The sequence below is a fragment of the Nomia melanderi genome, chromosome 2 (assembly GCF_051020985.1).
Source record: "Nomia melanderi isolate GNS246 chromosome 2, iyNomMela1, whole genome shotgun sequence".
Lineage (NCBI taxonomy): Eukaryota > Metazoa > Arthropoda > Insecta > Hymenoptera > Halictidae > Nomia > Nomia melanderi.
This window is the reverse complement of record NC_135000.1, coordinates 22,106,334-22,127,849: the sequence shown is the minus strand read 5'-3', so window position 1 is coordinate 22,127,849 and position 21,516 is coordinate 22,106,334. Positions and strand designations below refer to the sequence as shown.

Here is a 21,516-nt window from a genome sequence, read left to right as displayed (position 1 = left end):
TAAATAATCTTATTTTAAATAATAAGGTTCTAAGCAGCAGTATTGAATCGTAGAAAATAGAGAAGGCGACGCCCGTGATGATGGACCGCTGGCAAATCGAAGTACTGGATCAAAAGGACGAAAAGAAACCGAACCAAGACAGCATACCATACAATATTATTAACAATTACTTCTCCGTGGGCGTGGACGCCGCGATCTGCGTCAAGTTCCACATGGAAAGGGAGAAAAACCCAGAGAAATTTAACAGTAGAATGAAAAACAAACTCTGGTACTTCGAGTACGCAACCACGGAACAGTTCGCGGCCAGCTGTAAAAATCTCCACGAGGATCTTGAGATCATTGTAAGTGTAATCTTCATTCGAAATACTTGAAGTTTTCTCTTCCTTTAATAATCCTTTATAAACCTTTCAATAATACTCGTCGATCGGCCTACACAGTGCGATGGAACGCCATTGGATCTGGCTCATGGTCCTTCTCTCCAAGGAGTCGCATTACTGAACATTCCTTTTACTCACGGAGGCTCGAATCTCTGGGGTGAGCACCATTCGAGGCATCGACTCGGCAAACGGAAAAAGCGACCGGATAAGGAACTCAGCACCAGCAGCTTCAATTCCGTGGATCTGACGGCTGCGATACAAGGTATCCGCTCGCTGAACGACAATTTCAACGCAAATCTCACGACAATACGGAGTGTCGCGAATGAAAATATAAAAAAAAACGAGCGGCTGTAGTAGAAATTATTAGACTACGAATTATACGAATTTATAAGATTCGTGAATATATAAAATACAGTAGGATACGTAATTCTACTACCAAAACAGTTGCTTGTATTATTTTCGACTACAGTTTAATAAGTGTCTACAGTCGACGAAAAAAGATCTGATCTCTCGGGATTTAGAAATAGAAATAGAATTTTGGGAACAATCATGACGACAGAATAATCGTCTACAGAAATAGGCTATGAATGTACATGCAATAAAAGCACGAGAGATTATTAAAAAGTGTTGATTGATGTTTGATCGAGGAGTAATAATGGAATTAATATCTGTGCAGACATTGGTGACAATTTGATCGAAGTGATCGGTCTAGAGAACTGTTTGCACATGGGTCAAGTGAAGACGGGTCTTCGCCATTCCGGAAGAAGGCTGGCTCAGTGTAGCAGCGTCACCATTACCACGACCAAGCGGTTCCCCATGCAGATCGATGGCGAGCCGTGGATGCAAGGCCCTTGCACTGTGAGTTCAACTCAATAACTTAATTAATCTTTTAACTATAATATATACTGGCTAGCACATTTAATTTTATTAACCATTCGGCTACGACAAGACTTACCGCGAAGCATTAGCTCTGTACGGCAAGGTATAACGCAGACTGTAATAAACGTAGCACTGTGATTTGAGACTGATAGAATTGTCCACAGTGCAATTACGTTAGGTCAGGCAGTACTGTAAGTTACTATCAATAACAGAAAATAAAATGAGCCACTATAGTTGCAGACAGCTAAAAGGTTAACGCTAGAACTACCAAGGATTTATTAGAGTTAATAATCTTATAACAATTGTGACATTTTTTCGACTTCTTCAAATATTGATTATAATATTTAAGTGAAACTATTTACTCTTAAAATATCAATCATTGCAAAACAAGTAAACTGTAACCCGTCATTCTAATAGGCACGGTAGTTCTAGAGTTAGAAGGGTTCAAACTCCATAGACGTTTTACAGAATATTCATAATCGAAAGCGTTAATATATCCTGAAACCATTTCAGATTCACATAACGCATAAGAACCAAGTCCCGATGCTGATGGCGCCCCCGCCGGAGAAAGGTCGGGGGTTCTTCCGTTTCCTGAAGAGGTGAACAAACCCGCGACGCGGAAACATCCCTGAGGACCCGAAGGAACGAGTAAACAAGGAGTTCGCCGGATCGTAGTTCTTGAACGTTGCCCCGCCCACGTTTTATCTTTTCCCGATTAAAGACAAGTTCAAGAGAAGCGTATCAGTTCGCTCGTGCGTATGTAAAACTGCAGTGCTTCAGTGCTCGTTCGAGCGTCAATGGACGAGCTTCGATGTAAACTCTTAGGTATTCTTGTGTACAGTATTTTTTGAGAACAATAATAATAAAAGTGAAGGGAAACGCATCTCTCATCGTAGACTTAGGGTCAGCGGTAGGCTCTTGCTGAAGGGGTTCCGCGGTGCACGATGCACGGCGAGCCGAGAGACGACAGATAAAAGGGTTTCCGATCGTTTTTGTATTTCGTGTGACGCTTCCTCTGTTCCGAGTCCGAGTCTACCGCTTCGCACAGACGCAAGTACAAGCCCGGTGTAACGTCAAGCGTGTACACGCGCGGAGGATTGCACGGTATCATGCAAAAGAGAATAACCGCGTATGTAGGTGACGATACCTAGCCGACGTAATTGTGACCTCTATGATCATTGTTTCTCCTCGCACGACACGTAAGAAGCAAATGTAACGATTTCCTTTAACGCAGAGACAAGATTGTAGTCGAATAACTCGAGGATGAACGGACCTCCTAGAGAAGTATTGGGTTGAGTTACAGATGACTTGTTCTTTTCACGTTCATGTCAATCCGACACCCTTTACCGTTCAATTATTTCTTAGTTTTCTTGTTCACCGTTTACGGCGAAAGTTGTTTCTAACTCAACGCAATAAGGTTTGTTACAATGGCGTAGCGTGGAAGTTAATTTTTATCAATTAAGTGTTGAGTACGTCCGTTGTATGTTATATACGTGTATATATTTATTTGTAGGATATCTTTTCGCGTTCACAGTCCGTACACCCTCGACTTACACCGCACGGTATACAATTCTCAGATCGCTCCTCTTTTTTGCACGACTCCGTCCAACAATCAAATGATCTTATACTTTCCTCTCTTAACGTTAGGGATTTTTCTACGGAAGCTTAGTCGTAACAGCTTAGACGTAACTCGTGATCGATTTTATTTATTTATTTATTTATTTATTTATTGGTGCGATTTATTTATTTATTTTTTTATCCATACGCTGGATAGCAATATATTGTAAGCATATCAGCGAGACAATGCACGAATGTGCGAAGCACGTCGATCAGTGCAATTTTTTTAAGTAGACCGTTAAGTTTTAGTCTGTTTCTTTCTTTTTTTGTTATCTACTGTTACCTATTACACGCTGGCTACCCATTACGACGTCCACGTATAACGATTGCAACTGTGCAAGATGTGAAAAAGGAAACGAAAAACGTGTAAGTTTAAATCTCGAAGGTGATAAAAAAATGTGGATCTTTTTTAATTTAATTTTATCTGACTGGAATGAAAATAGATCCTGATAACGAATCATTTCACATTCTGTACTGCTACGTTGAACGAGTAAAGCACGAAAGTGGATCGTATAATGGCTACCGTATCCTTAGCTATTAGGTACAATGTATTACTGAGTTTGATCGAAATCGGATTAGCCAACGTGTTAGATTATAATCAGTATTGCAGTTTACATCAAATTTTCGTACGATTCTCCTCTTCCTTTCTCTTTTGCCACCCGAGAGTTAACAAGCATTTCGTCGCGTAGCGCGTACAAGCGCTACCGCCATTTTGTAGTATTCTCGTAGCCACACAACTTGTCACCGCGAGTGCTCCGAAATGCCGTATCTTCATTTTCATTTATCCCCTTGTTGTACACCTGTTATTCCGTCGAGAATAAAATGAACGAATGAATGTCAACTGTTGCGCAAATTTATGTACGACCGTTCGCAAGCATTTTTGGAATTTTCCGTCCGGAAGTAGCGTATGTAAATAATAAACTGGTTCCCGTCATTGTTGCTTTTATTCAGTTATTGCTAGACTGTGGATGTTTATGCGTGTTTATAATCTACGAAAACCACAATTAATGAAACATTTGCATTTCCTATGAATATATCTATTAAATTGCCAAAAAAAAAGAGGAATTCAATTTATTCCTTTATGTCCTGAAAATACTTCAAAGTGCCATTTCCATTACAATGCTACCACGAATCAAATATGCTTGAACTATTTACAATATTTAATTTCACTTCATTGAACCACCGTTCGCATTTACGCTGTAGCAATTGTACATAATATTTATATGTATACAATTCAGGACATAAAGGGTTGAAAGCTGACCACAGCCGCGTAAAATCTACAGTCCAAGCGTCAGATTCGTTTCCGAGCACTCATTATAGTTTTCTTTCCCACGCTGAAGTGTCAATTTCATGAGAGATTATAACGAATCGTAATGTATTTTCGGAAATCATAGCAATATCGAGTAGCACGCTTCGATCACTAAGCAAACCACGAATCCTCTGACGATGGAATCAATGCGAAGCCGTTAGTACCGATAATTTCTCTCACGTGCCACGTGTCATGCTTTTATATATACAACTATAAATACTTATGTTGTATTTATATATATATAAAGAGAAATACGAAGAATGTAAGAAAGAAATACAATTCCAATTAACATCCCGCAGGGACCATCTCATCGTTGAGATCCATTTAACTTTTAACGAAGTGTAGACTTTCTTCAACCCCTTCCGGCCCTTATATTCAACTTCTAAATCCTTCGTTCGCAAGTCAATCCAGTTTTCTAGATCGGGTGTCTGAAACCAGTCGTCGCGATCGACACCTGTTTCGCATGTAATTTCTATCGTTTTAGGTATTTCTATAAGATTTATCATTTCCCGTTTACGGAACTTCACTACACGCGTACCATCCCCTAGCGATAAATACGATCGACTAATTAATTACATATAGTTGCTCTCGTTAGACGAATCGAAATATTACGCTTACATATAAATGATACGACCATTAAGGTCTCAATCGTTAAGTCGTTATTCAGTAGCGGCATGATTCGGGGCAAGGGAGGTAGACGATCTACCGATGATCGATTTTAGGTGCACGAGATTTTTCTCAAAAGTATCCTGTATGTTCTTTGACAATAATGAATCTTTGTTACCTTAAATTACAATATCTTTGAACACCCTCGAAGAACTATGGTTTTAATGCGTTCAAGATCTACTTCAATTCTACTTGACAATTAGTCTTAACACTGTTTATCGAAAAGAAAAATTATTACTGTCCCAATGTATCTTTCATGGCATCCTAACCGATCAACCTCTCTGTCAGCGTACAGAAAACTAGAAAGCAAGTCGCAAAGACTCTAAACGAGAGAAGATTCCTCCAGCTCATCTGAATCAGATTTTCGTTTATTTTTGAAGATAAGTGCGCCCTTGAGTAGATCAGGCCTCCCTCGCCGCGGATCTGCGAGTACTATCGGCACAATAATTAAAAATATCGTTTTTCTATTGGATTGGCGCAGTGTCTCAGTGTGCTTGTCGTTGTACGATACAATGTTGTGTAAAGGGAAGAGTCGGGAAAGATCGGCGGACGAAGAATTGTGTTCCCAAGCGCGGTGCGAAAACCAAACGATACTTCACTGGGACGGAATGGAACTTTCTAAAACAAGAACAAATCAAAATACAAGACATTCGATTTCACTGAGCAGAGATACTTCTATTTTCTCTTCGAATTATTCAGACCTTCCTGTTACAAGGTACATGTTGTACAGGGTGACTCATTTTATCCGGACGCGTGAAAGAACCCGAACAGCCCCGAAACATCCCAACCCCGATTCTCATCCATTTTGTTTCCTCGATCCTACGCGTTCGTTATCGAATCAGCCAATGTTCATTGATGACTAAAATGAATCACCCCCTACACCCGAAGCTAACGTGCGTTGAGATTGACAATAGTGCTCGTCAGTTGTTCCCATTCTTTCTTTTTCCTGTTAGACGCGCTTAGTTCTGTAACAAGCGAACGAGCAACATCATCACATTCGGCGGAAGGATGAAACTGTTTCAATAACCGGAATACTTCGAAGTTTCGTTCAATGGAAAATTCAGCGATTAGTTTTTTCCACGGCGAGAGAAATGAACGAAACGCATCAACAGTTATGGAATTTTCGTTGAACGTACAGTTAACGCTAGCACTACCGAACAGTTAAACCGACCTTATTTAATTTTCTTGTAGGAACTCTATGAGTACATTTAACGAGATTTCGAATCATTCACAACTTAGTTTCTGCATTACTGAATCAATTTCATTAGTAACTTCTCAGAGAAGCATTTCTTACCATTTCAATGATTGTACAAAAGGAAATCAGAAATCGGTCGTTTTGACCCATCCGGTAGTTCTAGAGTTAATATAAAGTTTAAAGGAACATCGGCCCGCTGCGCACCATCAGTCCGCTCTCGGTTCGCTCAAAATTCTTTTGTTGTTTATTATTTGGATGAATGATGATAAAGCGAAATATACGAGTGAACAATATTTGATGGAGCCGAGGGCGGATCAAAAACGGGCTTATCAGTTTCACCATCATTCTTTCGTGACGAAGTTTCCGTTGAGACTTCCGGCTCGCTGATAACAGAAATTTCCAGAGTAATTGAACGTTCACGAGATCTAAGGAAAAATTAATAACGTCCGGACTTCGTCGGACACGACTTCGTTCGGAAAATACAGGGACTCTCGTAGTCGTTAAGCGCGATTTAAAAAGAAAAAAAAAAGAAGACGAAAAATGATGTATTCGGATTAGATGAATTTTACTGCCAGTTGTCTTGGGTCTACGTATGTTTGAGCACTACTGCCATTTTCCAAAAGATAGTCGCGTATGGGAAGAGAAGCCCGTCTATTATAGTGTAATATACGAAATAAAGTGTAAATTACAATACATGACCTTTTGTGAATTTTCCTGTCAACAAAGAAACCTTTATAACCCAAGAAAATAGTTCATTTCTGCAATAAAAAATGTATACAAAGAGTATTTGTGTTTGTACATATGTATATTAAAACAAATGCATGCTAAAGGAAATCATTCTATGACGTTGGTAGTTCATGATTATTATTTATTGTATTATATTTCAATAAATACAATTTTTACTTTGGCAATATCATCGGCGTTTAAAAACAAAAAATTGTGTCGCATCAACGTTAGAAATTCAAATGAATTTATTCGCACTAAAATTATGGCGGCGTATTTTGCTCCGTGTCATAGAATCTCGTATTGTAGATGGGAATATCCTACTTTCTAGTTTCTCTCAGAATGCAAAAGTGAAATGGCATGAATCTTGAAAATATCATTAAAATTACCATTGTCTTTGACGTTACTTGATGAAACTATGCTACCATATAAAACACTCGTATTGAAATACCAATTAAATTAGTCTTTATCTAATTTTAGATAGTACCATTAACTTCATTAGAGTCTACTATCTAACGAAAATATAAACGCAGACTAATGAAGATGATTCTTAAACGAGCATTTAATTTTTAGCGCTCGAAGGACCTGTGTATAATTAATTGCAATTGCAACCGTATTATAAAAAATATATATTAAAACCTATTATTCCGAAAAGTAAATTATATTAATCCATTAGATTTAAAAAGTCATTCATTCAATATTCAATAGTTCCTCAATATTTTAACTGTTGAAAGATTTATAACTCATTTAAAATACAACTGCATGGTCAAGAACAGGCTTAACTTAACAATTAAATGTTTTTAATTAAATATGCAACCATGAATAGAATTAATTCTAATGAAATTGTTACCATTGTATACTTGTGCAATTAGCTGATAATAAATTTACGCGCGAAAAAAAATTCGTGTAGTGGTTTACGGTTAAAATTAAATTCACAAGAAGCGCCACTGCATGAAACGTATAGAATATCGTCGATACACTTCCGGTTTGTTTTTCTGATAAGTGGCTGATGGTCGTCTGACATTTCTCTTTTGACAATTTTAATGCACTATGGTTCACGAAATACGTTATTCAGCCTCATAAATGAAACGGTGATACACGCGTTCATTTCAGCAGGCGGTGAATCGATAGAAACGGTTTTCCAATCCGGCAAATTTTGCACAGGAAAGGTGAGACCGGTGAAATATATCGTTATCAGGCGTGCCACCGGTTCGAGTTAGAATCGTCCATTAACATTGCCACTTTTTAGGACACGCAGTAGCATTCGGCAAAATGATCAAAACAGGAGAAGATAACCTAAGGCATCTTCACTGTAATCAAACAGTGTAAGTACTTAATAAAGCTTCAATTTTAATTGACCTCCTATTTCCATAGATAATCCTTTGTATGTTTATGCATTCTTTTTTATTTTAGTATCGCTGTTTCAGAATTTTCTTTCATCTGTCTACCAAGCAATATATTCTTATAAAAAGTACATGTACCAACTTTGTATCACCTTGCTTATATTTTACAAGTGTCATTCATGAATTTCTTTATTTAATCCTTTCTGAACGGATTCTTGATATCTATATTTTTTTAAGATTTTATGTATCTTCAGAGAATTCAATGGACAAGAAGACCAACATTCAGTGGAACTATATAGCGATGATGTTACTATTATCCCCTCACCCGGAGGTCATAATCACGGTAGTTCAAAGGTGAAGTTAAGGAATATTGTTGACTATTCGTGGGATGTTAGCCTTTATCCAAATCAGTTATTGGCTGTTCATATGTATGGGAAATATTTAGCTTATGGAATTATAGGTAATGTATATTTAAATGAAAATTTCAGATATTTCCCTATTTTTAAGAATTAACTTATTGAAATTGTTTAGTTGGGAATACCGGAGGAGGTAGGGTGAGAGTTATGTACAAAGACTTGGAACAGAGAGCATTATTAAGGGGAATGCGTGCTCCTATACAAGACCTGGCTTTTGCACATGTTTCCAATGCTATTTTAGCATGCGTTGACTACTTAGGAAATCTTTTTATACATAGTATCGAATCAACACCAAACGAATTATTATGTACTTTATTATTACAAGTGGATGCAAATTCTAGTGCTTATCATCGTGTGATATGGTGTCCTTATATCCCAGAAGATGTACCATCTGAAGGAGACGAAGTGTCAAAATTCTTAGTTTTAACTCGTGATTCTAGAGCAGAGTTGTGGTCAGTTAATACTGTTACATCAAGATTCAAATCAATAGAGGTGAATGTGTACCTTACTTACAGATTATAAAATCCATACAAAGTGAACAAAGTATGCAACTGTTTGACTGAATGATAGGCAACTGATCCAGCTGCGAAGGAAAACGGAGGCATGTTTGAAATTGATGAACATTCCGATAGAATCATTGAAGCAGCTTTGAGTCCTGATGGTACAGCTTTAGCTACAGCTAGCGCAGATGGAGAAGTAAAATTCTTCCAAGTTTACTCGCATGAAAACCCTCATCTTAATCCATCTCAACCGCGTTGTTTACATCATTGGAGCCCACACAATGGACGACCTATCTCATGTTTATTCTTCCTAGATGACCATAAAACATACCATCCCGAGTAAGTAACTCAAAAGCATATTGCGTTGATATTGTTGCTGCAAACAAAATAAAAATTGTTTGATTTGCAGTGTACAGTTTTGGAGGTTCGCTATAACCGGATGTGACAATAATACAGAATTAAAAGTTTGGTCTTGTGAATTATGGGCTTGTTTACAAACTATTACATTTGCTCCAACACCTTCCACTGGCAAATTACCTGTTTTAAAAGCAGCCTTAGATCCCAGTGCTGGATACCTTCTATTATCAGATATATTCAATAAAGTTCTATATATATTAAGTCTGACAAAAGACAGTGGAAAAGCAATTGCATCTGTTAGTACAGTATCAGAATTACTTCTACCATATCCAATACTGAGCTTTGGGATTGTTGATGCTGGTATACGCAAAATACGTCCTACTTGCGAATCATTAGAAGACTTACGGCCTTGCGAAGAAGAAGAAGAACAACTTGTTATTCAAATGTATCTAGTCCAACCGAAATCGTTGCAAGAATGTCAGATTGCCTTCAAACCTGCCTCACAAGTGAGTAGCAAGCGTCTCATGGATAGGCTCACTCATGATTCACTTGACTACTCCGAAGAGTTGCCCGAAATGGAAACTGCCAATCATAATGGAATCGCGGGAGAGAGTTGTGAAGAAGATCGTTCGTTATCTGCTACAATTGAGGCAGCGACAAATCATAATGCTGGATTAAATCTAATGACACCCGATGCATTTAGTTCGCCAGCTAAAAAGGAGAACAGCGAACTGGATTCGCAACCTGGTAGCCCAGAATTGAGTAAAGTTCTGTCTGCTAGTCCTTCCTTGGCACAAGCTGTACAAGCTTTAAATGCAACAGAGCCTCCATTGGCTACTAGTGAATTAGAAGAACAAACCCCAGCTAGCAGCGGTAGTAGTCCATCTAGAGAAGTGAGAGATATTTTGTCTCTCACAAAACTAGATGAAGAACCAGAGGTTGAAAACAAACCTGAAGTCACCAACACAACTGATGGAGATTGGCCTAATATCCCTATGGTTTTATTAAAAGATGTGAGCAGACATGCGATGCAAGAAGCTGAAAACTACTCAGCAGAAGAAGAGCAAAAGATAAAATTGAAAGAAGATTCAAAATCTGCAACGCTTAATACTGAAGATGTTAACAGTGCATGGCAAACGGCGAACGAATTGAATACGCGTGAAATAATAGATAAATTAGAAACCGTTTTAGAACTGATCCACGATCACCGACGAGAATTGAGAGAGTTACGTGTAGAGAGTGCGAGATTGAGACAAGAAACACCTATTTCGACGCGAGTTGAAGCTGCTCTAGCTAGAGCCACCCAACAACAAAATGCTTTAGAACAAACATTGTACAGTCAAATGGCATTTGAAACGACGGTAAAAGATAAAATAGATACGACACTGCCACGCGTTATCAAAGAAGCAGTGGAACCTTTAAAGCATCAGCTTAGATTAGATACTGCACAAATGGATGAACTTTTAAAAGAAAATTTAACAGAATTAATCAATAGCGCTCATGTGAAAGACACGCTTGCAATTGCAGCAGCAAATGCAGCGAAACCGGCGTTAGATGCTGCATTTAAGGAAGCTTTCACAAATATTCTCCTACCTGGTATGGAGAAAGCTTGTCAAACAATGTTTAAGCAAGTACAAGATGCCTTTGTCAGGGGTACACGAGAATGTAAGAAATCATTTACATACAGTACATAAAGTATCGCAACATATTCAGTTTCACTTCCTGGGATAAAATATAAATATCAAAAATATGTCTTTACAGACCTTCAGAAGGTGGAAGCAATTGCAGATAAGCAATATCAACAACGAAATGAACAACAAAGTAAAGCATTGTCTGGACTGGTCCGTGAAGAATTACAAACTGAATTAAGTAGAGGTTTATCTTCTCTTCAAGAAGGAACGCTGCGTACTATTCGTGAATCTATTAGAGATAATTTAAATCATCAGCTAAATGAAATCACAAATGCACGGTAATTATATGTAACTAAAGTTTAAGTTTCTTTTTTCTTTAGAAATGACTAATTAATTAATGTAATATATATATATATATAGTTCGAGAGCAACCACTCCTGCTATACCAGTATCTGCAGTTGCCGACGCTCAATCACGGGTAATGACTCTCCTTCTACGGGGACAGTTAAATGCTGCTTTTCAACAAGCTTTAAGCGCAAGTGACTTGGGTTTGGTAGTACTAGTTTGTGAAAAAACAGAGCCTGCCAGAGTATTTTCTTGTTCAGTGGGACCAGATCAAGGCCCTAGATGCATTTTACAGCAACCTGTAATACTTTCACTTGTGCAACAATTATCTGCAGACTTAGGACATCGTACAGAGCTCAAGCATAGGTAAAATTTTCTTTCAGAAATACATTGAATTGTATGTTTTGAATTTTTCTAAATAATAATTCTTCAATAGGTGGTTGGAAGAAGCAATATTAAACTTGGATCCTAATGATCCAGTCACACGAGAACATATGGGTACGGTATTAATGAACTTACAAAGTCAATTGTCTGCATTCATTGCAGCTAATCCTAATCACAATTCTACTCGACGTATGAAAATGCTCGCTATGGCTGCACGTGCACTTTTGAACCAACATCCTTAATGTCACATACGTTTGAAATAGAACGTGTTCTTTATCGAATATAGATGAAACAACTGTGTGATATTCTCTGTATTTAAGAATAACATTTTTATCATTAACATTAAAGTAAGGAGCAACTTCCTTAACGTCTTCAGGATCAAGCAACTCTCTTTATCCATCCAGTTAGGTCTTCCCCTAGCCTCATTTCGCAGTTTTTGGTTTTTAATATATTTCCTATTATTATTTTTAGTATTAAAGATGTATTACACTAATAATACAATTTGATGGTAGAAAGATGAGGAATATTGGCCTTAACAGCGCTACAAAAGTTGCTTCTTACTTTAGCACATCTTTTATATTCGTAAGTAAACTCATCTTGTACTAGTAATAATATATCACAATACCATTCTGATTACTTTAATTTTATAAATTGAAGAAAGACGATTGTATTATGAATAAAAATGAAATTTATTTACATAAATTCCGATATTTGCTTCGTGTAAATTGTTATCAGTTTCCAACAATTTATATTTTTGCTGTCTATTTATTTTTAATTTCACGAACTAATATTTCTTTAACATGTGATGCTAACTTAATCTTCTTTCTTTTCCTAACTCTTCCGGATTTTGTTCCTGTTGTATTATTTGAGATTCCTGTCTGTGGTTTTTTCTTTTTTTTTAAACAACTAAGTGGATTAGGGCCACCTTTCTTCCTTTTTTTTCTCAGCTTGTGTTCTGTTTTATCTTCTAAACCTGCTACTTTTTTCAATGTTTTAATATTTTCCTTTTCCCAAGTACTCATGCCTAATCTTTCACGAATATTCTGAGCATGTTCACGACTTGCTTGTGAAGGGGCTTCCAAAGTTGGAGCTTTACCATGTAAGTACAATATGGGCACACATGGAATTTTCCTTAAAATATCTTGAAGTTCTCTGTCTTGTGTAGCTACAATATATCTGAAGAAAAAGTAAAACTCATATTACAAATATAAATATGGCACATAATAAAAGTACATAAAGGAACTACATATAATACCTAGATATGTTACTTTCTCCAACCATTGATCGTAAACATTCTGTACCAGTTATTGAATGTTTTTCATGACCACATTTATGTACAGGATATTGTTTAACTATTTGCATAGCACCAGTGACTGCTTTAGAAAATGAACCTAGCTTTTCAGTTTCCAAAATGATACATGGTGTTGTTAATAATTTAATTTCCGCTTGAAAATATTTTGATAATTGATCATGTATGTTGAATTTATTCTTTAAAATAAGTAAATAGATATTAAACATTTAAATAATCAATCAATTAGCTAAACAATTTTGTATGTTTTGAATAAAGTGTATACGAACAAACCTCTAACGCAGCAAACGCAAATGTACCATCGATAAGAATTTGAAACGGTGGTCTAAATTTGAAATTGTTAATAAAAAATCCCAAATTCTTTCTTGCTTTCTTCTGACGAGCTGTCTTCATTTTTTATTGCTTCGTAGTAAAATAGATTTCGAGACTAAAAAGACAAGGCGCATAGGCGATAAAAACGTTGGAATGTATACAAACGTAAAGCCTAGTATATTTTGTTAAAATATTATGATTGCTTTATAAACTGAAGTATTAGTTTAATATATATATATAAACATAGAAGATAGAGTAATTTTATATTGAAATATTTTCTAAATAAATTATTTTATTTTTGAAAATAGAAGTATAGTTTTCCAACCATATAGTATTTTCTTCCTAATACTCGCAGCGAATAAACACTATGTAATTATGCAAACCTATAAGACATCTCATAAATAAAAATATTCCAATAATTATTATTAGAATTTAAATTTTCGTTAAAATTATTATTTTATGTACTTAAATATATATACATATATTTGATGTAGTCTAAAATAATTTATATAGCATAACCTACCAGAAAGAAAACAGTAGATGAAAAAAGCGCTTCGTGGTTGCAATAAACAGTTTGCCGTATTACGCTCTTAAACTGTAATCAGTGTATATTGTGATAATACTGTTACTGAAATAAAACTTTTGTTGTTTTTGTCACTTATAAAATAACATCATCAAAATGTAAGCATTTAAATAACATTTTCTATCGTCTTAATCTATTTGCGTATTTAATCAGAGAAATATAACCTTAAATGTTGATGTGGGTTTTTATTTTTTCACATAAATTTTATTTATAGATTGCAAATGATTTTTATTAAAATCATATCATATAAAATATTTTTTGTTATAGTATTTTTATAATTGTTCACTTTTTTTCATAGGTCTTCATTAACCAAACCAAAATCTGAGATGACTCCTGAAGAGCTAGCAAAACGAGAAGAAGAAGAATTTAATACCGGCCCGCTTTCAGTTTTAACACAATCTGTGAAAAATAATACTCAAGTTTTAATCAATTGTAGAAATAACAAAAAATTACTGGGACGGGTGAAAGCATTCGATAGGCATTGTAATATGGTATTAGAAAATGTAAAAGAAATGTGGACTGAACTTCCACGTACAGGGAAAGGGAAAAAAAAGGTGAAGCAATAAAAATTAAAAAATATTTTAATACATTTTATGCATATCTATAATCAAACTTAATACTTTCTTTTTTTGTAGGCAAAACCAGTAAACAAAGACAGATTTATCTCTAAAATGTTTTTAAGAGGAGATTCTGTTATTTTAGTTCTACGAAATCCATTAGCAACAGCATCAGGAAAGTAATTTTCTACTAAATATTTTTTTTTCAAATTTATAAAGATTATACACTGGAAATAAACTTTTATCATATAAGCTAAAAATGTGTATATTTTATTTGTTTGTTAACAATTATATAACTTGACAAAATACGTATTTTTTTCATTCAAAGTGTTGAAGTAAGAAAGTATATTAAGCAAGACATGATATTTATTTATATTCAATTATACATAAAGTTATTAATCTTTCTCAGCAATTGCTGTAAGATGTTTATCAATTTCTTGTTCCGTTAAAGTTCTGAAAGAATAAAACATTACAATCATATAATATTCATATGTAAAGCACAATTAATAGTATGTAATGCAATTACCGAAACTTGGGATTGTCCTTTGATACCACACCAATTTCTATCTCTGTTGGTTTAAAATCAACAGATAAGACTGTAGATAAACATGTAATAGCTAATTGAATTGTTTCATTATGATCATAATTTTGCTTTTTCTTCAATTTTTTCTCAAGATAAGAATTAGCCTCAGTCTGTTTAGCACCAACAGATATGGCTCTGTAGCCACAGAAATATCCAGCAGGGTCTGCTTTGTAAACGCAAGGACCTTTTTCTTTATCATATGAAATAAGCATCATACAGCATCCAAGAGGTCGCATTTCTGCATTTTGAGTGTATACTTGACTGATGTCAGCAATACGACGACACAGTGCATCTACAGGAATTTCATAGTCGTACTTGTATTTAAAATGGGCTGCTTCGTATCTAGCTCGTTGTACTTGAGATTTGCTATCAGCTAAAATATAAAATATATCACTATTAATAGAAACAGAATACAGATACTAACATCAGAATGATTAATTTTAGTAACAATCTATTTTCTAATAGCAAACATTTTCTTTCTACAAATGAAATACTTTTTCACTATGTTAAAATTACATTTCTACTAAAAGAATTTTCAATAACTTTAGGTAATTCCATGATTTACAGATTTTATGTTAATAATTTTACTCACCTATCATGCCAGTCATAAGGCATCCAATGTGTTCAGTAAGTTGGAAAATATGAGTTACACTGGATGCATCAAGCAGCTTGTCCTATAAACAAGTATATTTGAAATTGTTTATTTACTACAGTTGTACGAATTCTTAAGTTTAGTTCTGAGATATTATTAAATAATAGATTAGACAAATAATGTAAGGAGATGCAAACGAGAGCAAGAGGAGCAATAATAAATTAGTGAAGGTTATCTTACAGGCACTTTCTTCTGAGTTGCAAAAACGGCAGTGTCGACTCCTTTAACGGCGACAGACGTTAAACCACCTTGATTTATTGCTTTAAATGCATATTCTGTAAAATATTTGTAAATTGTTTGTCAGCAAGTTCAAAATTGCAGATCACGCTATGACATGACTCCCGGTACGAAAATCTATATATGACTTACTAAATAATATAAATAACAGAGCTATAATATCAAAAGCCAGTTATTTAGCTATATAAAATGTTTTAATGGATCTTACCCACTTGATAAAGTCGTCCTTCTGGCGAAAAGATCGTAATATGCCTATCAAAACCAGCACTACTACCTCGCGCCATGTTCACAAATACTAAATCTTAATGGCTGCGTTTTAAAGTTGGTAGGTAACGCAAAACGTCAAATCATGTAGCAGCTACATTAAGCTAGTTTACATTTGCAATAAAATACATGAGTGATGAAAACTCAGAATTGAGAATTAAAACAATTAAAATAATTAAAATAATCCGTCTTTTTTGACTATGAATATTCTCAAATGTTAAGCATGAATTGGAAAATTATTTTAATAGTTGGTGTATGAGATGAATAAATTTTACTTCTATTTTTCATTTCACTGGATATTGTATAGGTATTGACTCCATAAAACATATTGATTTATTCAGGTGTTTTTTCAAATAGATAAATTAGACAAATTATTTCAAATAGAACACTTCGTTCTGGAATTATTTACCGATTTTCTTATAGATTGTCTCAATGAATATTAACAATATACATTTGAATCATATTCTTCGCAACTTTTATACTTCAAATTTTCGTTGCAATTTTTGTGCAAAACGTTAAAAAAAAAGAAATTGTAGAGACAAGGTGATGCAACATGTTAAATTATATTTAAAAAACTATACGTATCTTAATACGTACTTTAAAAATAATTTACTGTTGCGTGTTTGTAAATGAAAGTTTTCTAATCAGATTGCAATTCTTATACGATAAATTCAATATATGTATAGTATTAAATGAATAAATAAATAAATATTAAAGTTGAGCTAGTAATATTGATGATGACTTAACTAGCAACTAATCTTTAGTCTCTAACCACTGTGTTCAAGGCGGAAAGTGTGTGATGGCCGTATTTTACATTTGTAGAGAAACACGGCTTTGAGAAAATACAAAAATTACGAAAAGAAGACTTTAATACAAGATGAATTCTTTAATTCGTACAAGAGCAAAAATAATTGGTCATGGTAGAACCATTTGCCGTATGTACAATTAATTTTGTTTGATAATAAATAAGAATTATACCTAACAATTACCAACGTGTTCATTATAGATATTGTACATTATATATTTATGTAACATTTAAATTCACGTATCGAATTATTAGTATTCAAGGCAAATTAATAGAAATTTTTTATCTCGTTTGAACACTTTTTCGTTGTTAAGTTTATTATTTACACGATTATACAAGTAGTAGGTTATGTTGTGAAATAAGTTTTAATAATAGCGGTTTCGTGTATTCGCAATATAATACTATTTTCGAACTGAACGCTAATTTCAATGTTAATATGACATTGTCAACAAAAGATTTAATTAAAAATGAAAATATTTTGTTGTGAACATTGTTAGAATATGCATTGCGCAATAGTGACATAATAATATATGAGACAAAATAATAAATATGTGTAATTGTATTTGACATGTATATATGTATATATATATAGAATATAATTGTTTTAAATTAGGATATAATACGAATCAAATATATGGAAACTTGGCACTTATTTACTCTGATGAAAGGAGTCTAAAACACAATAGAATATTAATACATTCAAAGACAACAGGAAACTGTAATAATATTAGTGAACCATATTTACAATTCCGTACATTTTATACATCGCCAACATGGAATGGTCAAGAATCATCTTCCAAAGTAGAAGACACAGTGAAAAATATCAAGGAGCAGAAAGATCTCAAAGAGAAAGTAGAAGGAACTGTTGTGCAGGCTACTCCAAAAGCAGTAGTAGAAAAACCTCCATTATGGCAAAGGGTTAAGGCAGAAATACTTCATTATTATCACGGATTTAGATTATTGGGTTTAGATATAAAAATTTCAGCAAAACTAGTTTGGAGAATTTTGCAGGGTAAAGAACTGAGTAGAAGAGAACATAGATTGGTAAATTAAAAAGAGATATTACATACTTTTAAATGGATACTAAATTTTCTGTTATTTTAATCGTTAACTATTTTCAGCTTGTAAAAACAACTGGCGACTTATTTAGGCTCATTCCTTTCTCTGTTTTCATTATTGTTCCTTTTATGGAATTTTTGTTACCAGTTGCTATTAAGCTTTTCCCTGGTTTACTACCATCTACTTTTCAAACAGCGATGGAAAAGGAAGATAAATTGAAGCAAGCGCTAAAGGTATGAATCCATATTTTATTTTTAGTGATAATATTATTAAAACTTATTAAAACTTTATCATTAAATTTTTTGTTGTAGATTAAAATCGAGATGGCTAAATTTTTACAAAAAACTTTGGATGACATGGCAGTACAGTCAACAGATTATAGGTCACAGAGGGCTAAGGAATTTGCAGAATTTTTCTATAAAGTTCGAAGTTCTGGTGCTACTGCTTCAAACGAAGAGATCATGCAGTTTAGCAAACTTTTTGAAGATGAAATTACATTAGACTCTCTTTCTCGACCACAATTAGTGGCACTGTGTAGAGTATTAGATGTGCAAACTCTAGGAACAACAAATTTCTTACGATTTTTACTCCGAATGAGGCTCAGGAGTCTTTCTGCAGATGATAAGGTATTTGATCTTATATTATGTACTTCACATAGATTGTAACATTAGGTACTATTTGTTATTGCTAACAAATTATATATACGTTTTTCTCAGCTGATAGAAAAGGAAGGTATAGATTCTCTTACTAGGAGTGAGTTACAGCAAGCCTGTAGGGCACGTGGAATGAGAGCATATGGTTTACCAGAAAGCAAACTGAAAGAGCAAATGTCTCAATGGTTGGATTTGAGTTTGAATAAAAAAGTACCGCCATCGTTATTACTTCTCTCGCGAGCATTAATGGTTCCAGAATCGATACCTATGTCGGACAAATTAAAGGCTACCATTTCAGCTCTTCCCGATACAGTTGTTGCTCGTACTCAGGGAGCTATAGGGGAAAAAGAAGGTAAAATGGACCATAAGACAAATATTGAAATAATTAAAATGGAGGAGCGTAAGATTGAGGAGGAGCGGCAAGAAAAGAAAGAGACTGAGCCAGAGCCAATAGTTGCTATGCAAAAATCTGACGAAATTACGAACAAAGACGTGAAAGTATTAGAGCAAGCTTTAGATTCTATTGGAAAGGTATAAATTAAATTTTATAAAATTAGTTTAGTTTATATACATATATATATATGTATGTGTCATTTATAAAGTTATATTTTTATAAAGGATAAACAAAACATGTCGATCGAAAAGGAGGAATTAAAAGAGTTGAAGGAAGAAATGGCTGATTATCAAGAAGATATAAAAGAACTTCATGAAATCAAAGCGGCCGCTAGGGGTCAGGAAGGTGTAGATAACATTAAAGAATCTAAGGGCGCTAAACGACTATTCAATAAAGTAAATAAGATGATCGAGAAAATGGATGCAGTTTTAAATCAGCTTGAATCTGAAAAAAAACTGAAACAGAAGGCTGAGACTGTTAATGTAGATGAATCTTCCTCTATCAAAAATGCTGAAGAATTAATTAAAATAGAGGAACTAATTACAGCTATTAAGAAAATTCAAAATGTACCTGATCAACATCGGTTACAACGCATAGTAGAAATTTTATCGAAAATGGATGACGACAGGGATGGTGCAATAAAGATTGAAGATGTCCTGAAGGTAGAGTGCCCGATTATTTTACGCTATCAGAGTAATGAACATATCCAATAAGTTTAGTATAAAATTATATTATTTTTTTATAGGTAGTGGAGTTAATCGGAAAGGAAGATATTAAATTAAGCAAGAAACAAGTACATGAACTAATCGAACTAATTGATAAAGAGGAAATATTGGAAATAGAAGAACAAATTCAAAGGTCATTACAGAAGGACCCAGCACCTGAAATAAATGAGATTCCTGGTGAAAAATATGTTTCACCAAAATCTCCAGTTCCTGCTACTCCAGTAACGACTGAAAAAGGTTTTGGTAAAGAGGAATTAGATGAAGATTACGTAGGAAACTCGTCCGAACAGAAAAGAAAAAATGCTGCGATGCTTAAAAGCAAATCTTCTGATTCAGTGAGAAATTCTCCATTAGCACCTGGTGTTCCACCAACGACAAAAAAAGCGGAAGGCTCTAAGCAGCTATGATTACCACATAATGAACTATAAATTAATGTATGTAATTATTAATACAATCTTTTTATCAGATATTAATCGCAGGAGATATTGCGCTGTCATCTCCATAAATATTTTCATGCATACATTTTTTTAGTAAATGAGTTCATACATAGTAAAATTTTTTGGAAAGGCATCAGGGATATAGAAGTCGTTATAAAATAGTTTTGTATGTATTAAAGGGCTTCATAATGAAACGCAACCTATACCTGATCTCGACTTAGAAAAATTTGACTAAAAACGTTGACAGAATTTTGACCGAACTTTTATATTTATTATCACAACAGATTTTGTTTCTTTTTAATTAAGATTACGATGCATTTAGCAGCATCAACGTGTTATAGATTGGAGTACCAATTGCAAGATATCTGTGCTGGTCACAAAAATATTAACTTGCATACAAATTCTTGATTAATATTGAAATATTAAAAAAAAAAAAAAATAGCATGTTACAATACTACAATCATTGATATTGTTGATCAGCAATGAGATTGCAACGTGAGCATTCTGTTTTTGTTTAAATGAGAATTAATTACGACATATTGTACTATCTTGAGGAATCATTCCACCTATCTGGGTATTGACTACTGTCACAGAATTATTAATTACAAATGTGAATCTCTGTGTTTGAGATTCAAGGGAAAATATAATGTACATTTACAGGTAAAATAATATGATCAAAGTACATAACCAAGGATTACTATCCATTACATGTATGTATTGAATATATAAAAGAAAATATTTATGTAAAGTACATAACATTTGATTAACTAAATACCTCTACCTTACATGTGAAAACAAATTTTAATCAGATTTTAATTAGAATTGAAAGTAAATAAATTAATAAAAGAAGTAAAACACTACTTGTGTATACAACATAAAATCATTACAAAATGATAAAATAGAAGTAATAAGATTAATTTCAGTATGCCTATGTAGTAGTGTACATATAATTGCACAAAGATATAATATAAATAATATATATTACCATGTAAGAGTTACATTTATTTCAAGAAAAAAAAATGGAAAGTATTGATGCCCTGGATAACATTTAGTTTTTTACTTTTGTGCACTAAACTGCCTATTTATGTAAAAAACAATAAACTATTTATATAAAAAAATATACAATGTTATTAAACAAATATATTTTTCTAATTTAATAAGTATATACCATATGTATATTCACATATGTATTTTAATACTGCTT

General features: G+C 34.0%; 6 protein-coding genes across 9 annotated transcripts in view; 4 read left to right on the top strand and 2 right to left on the bottom strand.

Moving 5' to 3' along the window:
- The window catches only part of Dgk (diacyl glycerol kinase 1), a 132,349-nt gene extending 127,832 nt beyond the window's left edge, over positions 1-4,517 (top strand). For all 3 annotated transcript variants that reach the window (XM_031971494.2, XM_031971492.2, XM_031971493.2), the window contains 4 exons: positions 54-341; positions 438-639; positions 1,054-1,235; positions 1,770-4,517. In XM_031971494.2, the coding sequence (XP_031827354.1) occupies positions 54-341; positions 438-639; positions 1,054-1,235; positions 1,770-1,859 (762 nt within the window). In that variant the 3' untranslated portion in view covers positions 1,860-4,517. The remainder of the gene's footprint in view (positions 1-53; positions 342-437; positions 640-1,053; positions 1,236-1,769) is intronic.
- Positions 4,518-7,725: 3,208 nt separating this feature from the next.
- Positions 7,726-12,056, top strand: Ge-1 (Enhancer of mRNA-decapping protein 4 homolog Ge-1). Its single transcript, XM_031971434.2, has 9 exons — positions 7,726-7,935; positions 8,016-8,091; positions 8,364-8,569; positions 8,641-9,017; positions 9,096-9,364; positions 9,435-11,047; positions 11,144-11,351; positions 11,434-11,724; positions 11,795-12,056. The coding sequence occupies exons 2-9, from the start codon at positions 8,039-8,041 to the stop codon at positions 11,982-11,984; spliced, it is 3,207 nt and encodes a 1,068-aa protein (XP_031827294.1). The 5' UTR covers positions 7,726-7,935; positions 8,016-8,038; the 3' UTR covers positions 11,985-12,056.
- Positions 12,039-14,037, bottom strand: LOC116424701 (rRNA-processing protein UTP23 homolog). Of its 2 annotated transcripts, none has more exons than XM_031971438.2 (4): positions 13,887-14,037; positions 13,325-13,478; positions 12,998-13,230; positions 12,039-12,918 (listed from the first exon to the last, which is right to left on the bottom strand). In XM_031971438.2, exons 2-4 carry the CDS (start codon positions 13,442-13,444, stop codon positions 12,504-12,506), a joined length of 768 nt encoding a protein of 255 aa, XP_031827298.1. In that variant the 5' UTR covers positions 13,445-13,478; positions 13,887-14,037; the 3' UTR covers positions 12,039-12,503. The 2 variants fall into 2 exon arrangements, with proteins under 2 accessions (XP_031827298.1, XP_031827300.1); XM_031971440.2 differs by lacking the exon at positions 13,887-14,037 and adding an exon at positions 13,689-13,759.
- Positions 13,895-14,755, top strand: SmD2 (small ribonucleoprotein particle protein SmD2). The gene is made up of 3 exons (XM_031971442.2): positions 13,895-14,044; positions 14,245-14,500; positions 14,582-14,755. Coding segments are annotated over exons 1-3 (363 nt in total). The 5' UTR covers positions 13,895-14,042; the 3' UTR covers positions 14,687-14,755.
- Positions 14,753-16,347, bottom strand: LOC116424702 (proteasome subunit alpha type-6). Its single transcript, XM_031971441.2, has 5 exons — positions 16,184-16,347; positions 15,919-16,013; positions 15,679-15,760; positions 15,030-15,459; positions 14,753-14,956 (listed from the first exon to the last, which is right to left on the bottom strand). Exons 1-5 carry the CDS (start codon positions 16,257-16,259, stop codon positions 14,899-14,901), a joined length of 741 nt encoding a protein of 246 aa, XP_031827301.1. The 5' UTR covers positions 16,260-16,347; the 3' UTR covers positions 14,753-14,898.
- A 487-nt stretch (positions 16,348-16,834) lies between these two features.
- Positions 16,835-21,101, top strand: Letm1 (Leucine zipper and EF-hand containing transmembrane protein 1). Its single transcript, XM_031971436.2, has 7 exons — positions 16,835-17,174; positions 17,658-18,088; positions 18,166-18,336; positions 18,415-18,729; positions 18,820-19,287; positions 19,375-19,812; positions 19,896-21,101. Exons 1-7 carry the CDS (start codon positions 17,117-17,119, stop codon positions 20,280-20,282), a joined length of 2,268 nt encoding a protein of 755 aa, XP_031827296.1. The 5' UTR covers positions 16,835-17,116; the 3' UTR covers positions 20,283-21,101.
- Positions 21,102-21,516: the final 415 nt, after the last annotated feature.